The sequence below is a fragment of the Etheostoma spectabile genome, chromosome 5 (assembly GCF_008692095.1).
Source record: "Etheostoma spectabile isolate EspeVRDwgs_2016 chromosome 5, UIUC_Espe_1.0, whole genome shotgun sequence".
In the NCBI taxonomy this organism is placed as follows: Eukaryota; Metazoa; Chordata; class Actinopteri; order Perciformes; family Percidae; genus Etheostoma; species Etheostoma spectabile.
The window spans coordinates 16,197,625-16,202,425 of NC_045737.1; the positions used below are offsets into that span (position 1 = coordinate 16,197,625).

Genomic DNA, 4,801 nt, shown 5'->3' on the forward strand with positions numbered 1-4,801 from the left:
TAAAAAAAAAAAAAAAAAAGCCAAAGAAAGTTGTGTTGATTGGTGACTCTAAATTTGCTCGTAGTGTGAAACTGCCCAAAGTGAACCAGTCCAGTGCATGCTGGGATATGCTCCCCAGCGACCCTACACAGGATGAGTTGGTATGGAGGTTAGATGGTATATATCACTTGTAGAACTGCAGATCTTGCAGACCAAAATCCATTTATCAAGAATTTTATTTTAATTACAATTATTTATTTTTTGGCCCGGCACCATTATCTCTCTTTGGATGACAAATTTTATTCAAACCACTATAATAAATAGTTTTAATATTAATAGTAGTGCGCTTAAGAACACATTATTACTTGACGGATTGCTGAAGTATAACAACTGTTTTATTTATTACTTACCATTAAATGTGTCTGTAGAAAATGACCTTTATGACTCCTAATTAGCGATCAATGCTGCTTTTTAGGTTTCTCACTTACTGTCAAAATGCATTGAATAGTTATCTGAAAAGACAGAGAAAGTTATATACACTTTTACAACCTGGCAGTCCAGTCCAAACATTGTTCTTATTAATAGCTTATTCCTTATCTGTAAAGCACTTATATGTTATGTATTTATTACTTACAACTCATAAACCCTTGAAGTATAAAGTGTGCCCAATTACACAGTGGTCCTTTAGAATGTTTTTTAAATATCCCTGTGGTTTTGTAGTAAATCAAAACTAGGGTCTGCTACACAAAAAGGATCCGTTTTCTTCTCCTAATTCATTTGAGTTGCATGAATTCTTTTCAGCTCAGATAAAGAATTGACTAACAATCCTTGCCATAATGTCTTTTCCTCTGAGGAGATGAACATTTGTTGGGAGCGCTTTTTGAAACATTCATGATCTTCCAAAGATAAAGTCATCCCCCACTGCCATGTGAAACAGCTTTCAAGACAGCAAAATAAAATGCCTTAAAACAATTGAAACTTAAACACAAGTAAAAAATGAAAATATTCTTATGCAAAATGGCTTAGCTGGTTGTATCCTCTGCACAAAACCCTGCTGTGCATATAGACTCCCATGGTTAAGGAAATCTTGGTAGTCTGTAAACATGATGACACTTTGTCCTTCTCATGAAGCCAAACTTTTTCCCCTCTGTGGTTGTTCCAATATGAAAGTAAATCACCCTGTTATTGTTGGCTTAGCATGAGGCATGTTTAACATGAATACTCATAATCTGAGCAAAGTAATCAGTGTACCCATCAGAAGTGGCGACACATTTTGCTGAAGTTCCTTTTGATAAAACTTTAACAAAATGAAGTGCTTGGAGCAAAAGTCATGCACCTTTCAAACCTTGTCTTAGGTGATTGGACAGATGAGAGACAGATCATTAAAATCCTTGAAGTTCTCTGGAATGCCCAAGCAAGTTCTCCATGGTAACAAATGTATGAATGGGAGCTTAAAAACACCAGGGGCATCCAGCTGTTTAGTTTATTACTATACTTCCATCTTGAAGATAACCAGCTGTCTGTCAGAAGGCAGGATCTTTGATAGTCCTGTACATCTGCAGCGACGTCACCTCCACATCTTGGACCTTGGCGTTCTGTGGGCGTCCTGTTGGGCTGTATCCAGCCGATCGTCCCATGGGACTGAACCCAGTTGTGGTCCGACCTATGTTGCCGAAACCTGAAGATCCTGACAAAGCAGGACGCCGCAAGAACCGTCCCGAAGTCACCAGGTTCCCGTAGCCCTGCGCGTGCGAGAAGGCGTAGCCTGAACGACGGGAGCTGGTGCGGCGGATGCGGGTGCGTAGAGGCGGGGGGGCAGGTGTGGCTTTGGCCTGTCTCACCTTGAACATCACCTGAAGGTTTGGGTAGATTGTAACAAAGTCAAAATGCTGGATAGAGGCACACTTATCACACATGCTGACCCATTTCTGGGATTCATTTTGGATTCACGTTTGACAAGGGCAGTTGTATCTTAGCAAGCATGCAGAGTAAATTGGTACAGTAGATCCATCTGTACCTTGTCATTGATGGTGGGGTAGAGCTGAATAAACAGGAAGCGGTAGGTAACCACAGGAAGGACACACAGGATGGAGGTGAGGAGGATTGTCAGCCAAATGTTGGGCTGGTTCAGAGAGTTCCGGGCTGTTCCTGGACAAACACACACACACAATACACATACAAGGTTTGTAATTTTACACTTTTCAAGATGTTGTATTGACTTTAATCCTTTAAACTTAACTGACATCCCTGTTATAACTTGGGTAACATCAAGAGATGCTATAGCTATAAATGCTGACTTTCCTGTGGACAAGATTAACAATAACATATTAAATTCTTGACATTGATTCCTGTTTGACAGAACTACTAATAAAACATTAAGTAGTAGTATGAATAAATGACATTTCCAGTGTTCTAACTTACAACTTACTTATTAAATGTTTCTTCTGGATCTCATATTAGTTTTCTAACCTCTCTGTATTGTGAAAACATGACGGATGTGTTGCAAGTCCTCTTGGTCATTCACAGAGGCAAATAAAGGCTGCTGAGTGAGTGTAACAACTTTACTTAAAATATTTGAATTTTGTGTCTTTGTAAAGGCCGTAAAGCTGCCTTTGACATGTAAAAATTGAAATGAAATGCTAGTGTACTCATGGTGTCAACATCAGATGGCTATCTCAAACACGTTTGCTGTGTAAGTATAAATGGACTTTTCTTTTACAGTTACAGACAAAAAGAAATAGTAGAGTACTTGGGTTGGAAGTTGTTTGTCAAAACAGCATCTACATTTTCATTTCAATCCGTTTTTCTGATACCTGACTTGGTTGAATGTAATGTGTTTCTATTTCAATTATTTCTACAAAAATAAACAAAAAGGCACAAGTGTTCAACTTTGTCATCACACAAAGTAGAATGAACATAAAATACAGTCAAAATTCAAGAAAATTATTATTTGAATAAGGAAATATCTATTCAAAGAATGAGTAAACAAGACTAGAAGTTAGACCAAGAGACTGTCCAACACATTTTATTGCACACACAGCTCTGATGTGAACCAGCTTTGATATTTGTCTGAGTTGTAAACCAGACATTTTGCATACGAAAACACACCAAACTAAATTCAGACTCTATTTGGAAGTATAATTCAGCTCATTTGAATTATACTGCCCCCTTTATTCCACAGGAGCCTCATATGAAAGAATGAGCAAAGCTTTTCACAGGAGCAGGCATGCATGTTAACGCTTACTAACCAACACAAATGTGCAAACGTACACTACAATATCTTTAAGGACAGTTGCTTGGCGAGATTATGAGTTGACCACTCACCTATGAAAGGGAAGGCTGACGGCAACATGAGAAACATGCCGTTGCTGTACATGGTGAACGTGACAGCAAAGTACATGGCCAGGCTGCCCAACACGAAGAAAGTGTTCACGGCTGTCCAGTAGGACATCTCCAACGCTAACTAAAAACATTGAGAGGACACAAAAATATCTGTAATTGTTTTTTAACTCTAAAAACGACTAATGCTAAAGACAAGATTATCCAAAAGAAAAGTGTTCCTCATACCTGGATGGTGACGGCAAACAGCAGACATGTCTGGGTGAGGAGAGCGAAGGACTGGTAGTCGGCGACGTCCTTCCCGTCGTCCCTCACGGTGTTATGCATGGCTAAGTAAGGGATGAAGAAGAGCACCATGGAGCTGTAGCAGCTGTGGAGAGCACATTTGAAGAAGGCCTTCCTGCTGAAGTACAGGTTGAGTTGACCGGGAATGTAGAGCTGAGGATACTGAAAACTCCACACGTCGTTCACATCCTGACCAGCAGGGAGAGACAAAGGAGTCAAGTCTGTGTGTTTCTGTTTTCCGTTCTGTCAGCTTAAACACCTCCAGCTCTATTCTGTGTATAAACATATAAGGTTTATTATAGACACGTGCTCATCAAATAGTTACCTGATCAAACAGACTCATTCCCAGGACAGGTAGTGCTGTGTACATCAGATTGTAGAGTGTTATGAACCACTCATCATACACCGTCTGAAAAGCAAAAGAAGAAATTACAAATGACTTGTACAACCTTAATTCTTGAATAGTAGTGGTAGAAGAAGATTCACACACGTTACTTAAGCAAAAGTACCAAAATAACTTACTTCCTTACAAGTAAAAGTACTTACATTTTAAATATAATTTAAGCAAATGTACTTAAAGTATCAAAAGTAAAAGTACTTGTTTTGCAGGAAAATGACCCCCGTGACTGATATATTAAATATGACATTATTAGATCATTAATACTATAGACTGATCTGTGCCTAGACAGCATTTTAGGTGGCGCTCCTGTTAACTACTTTGTACACTTTTAGGTTGTTTAGCTCCGTGGTAAGATGATTAATGGGAAAGAAAATAAAAAGTTCCGGTACAAACTTTTTTGTTTGTGAAATTTTTGATTTTTTTTTTGTGGATATAGAGTTCAAACAATATTTACAACATAGTACAATATAAGACTGCATTTTGTGTTTTCAGAATGAACAATTGTTCAAAACAAAGTCCTTTTGTGGTTTTAATGATGGATAATTTAATCGTTCTTGGCTTCAAATATTATTTGAATTACACCATCTGAGATGTTTAGAGGGGGTAAATGATCTCATAGACATCTGGATGGCAAAGGGGTCTAAATACACACAGCTGTTTTGTGTCACAAGCTAAAAAGGTCAAGAACCAGTGGTTTAATCTTTTACAGTGTTTTATTAGAAAACTTTCAGTGGTGGAAAGTAACTAAGTACACTTACTCCAGATTTGAGATACTTTTCTTTTCATGCCACTTTCTAC

At 38.3% G+C, this 4,801-nt stretch overlaps 1 protein-coding gene across 1 annotated transcript in view; it reads right to left on the reverse strand.

Moving 5' to 3' along the window:
- Positions 1-236: 236 nt before the first annotated feature.
- The window catches only part of atp8b5a (ATPase phospholipid transporting 8B5a), a 50,528-nt gene continuing 45,963 nt past the window's right edge, over positions 237-4,801 (reverse strand). The window contains exons 24-28 of the mRNA XM_032516766.1: positions 3,929-4,012; positions 3,547-3,792; positions 3,304-3,442; positions 1,997-2,127; positions 237-1,832 (exon numbers count right to left, since the gene is read on the reverse strand). Of these exons, the coding sequence (XP_032372657.1) occupies positions 1,503-1,832; positions 1,997-2,127; positions 3,304-3,442; positions 3,547-3,792; positions 3,929-4,012 (930 nt within the window). The 3' untranslated portion in view covers positions 237-1,502. The remainder of the gene's footprint in view (positions 1,833-1,996; positions 2,128-3,303; positions 3,443-3,546; positions 3,793-3,928; positions 4,013-4,801) is intronic.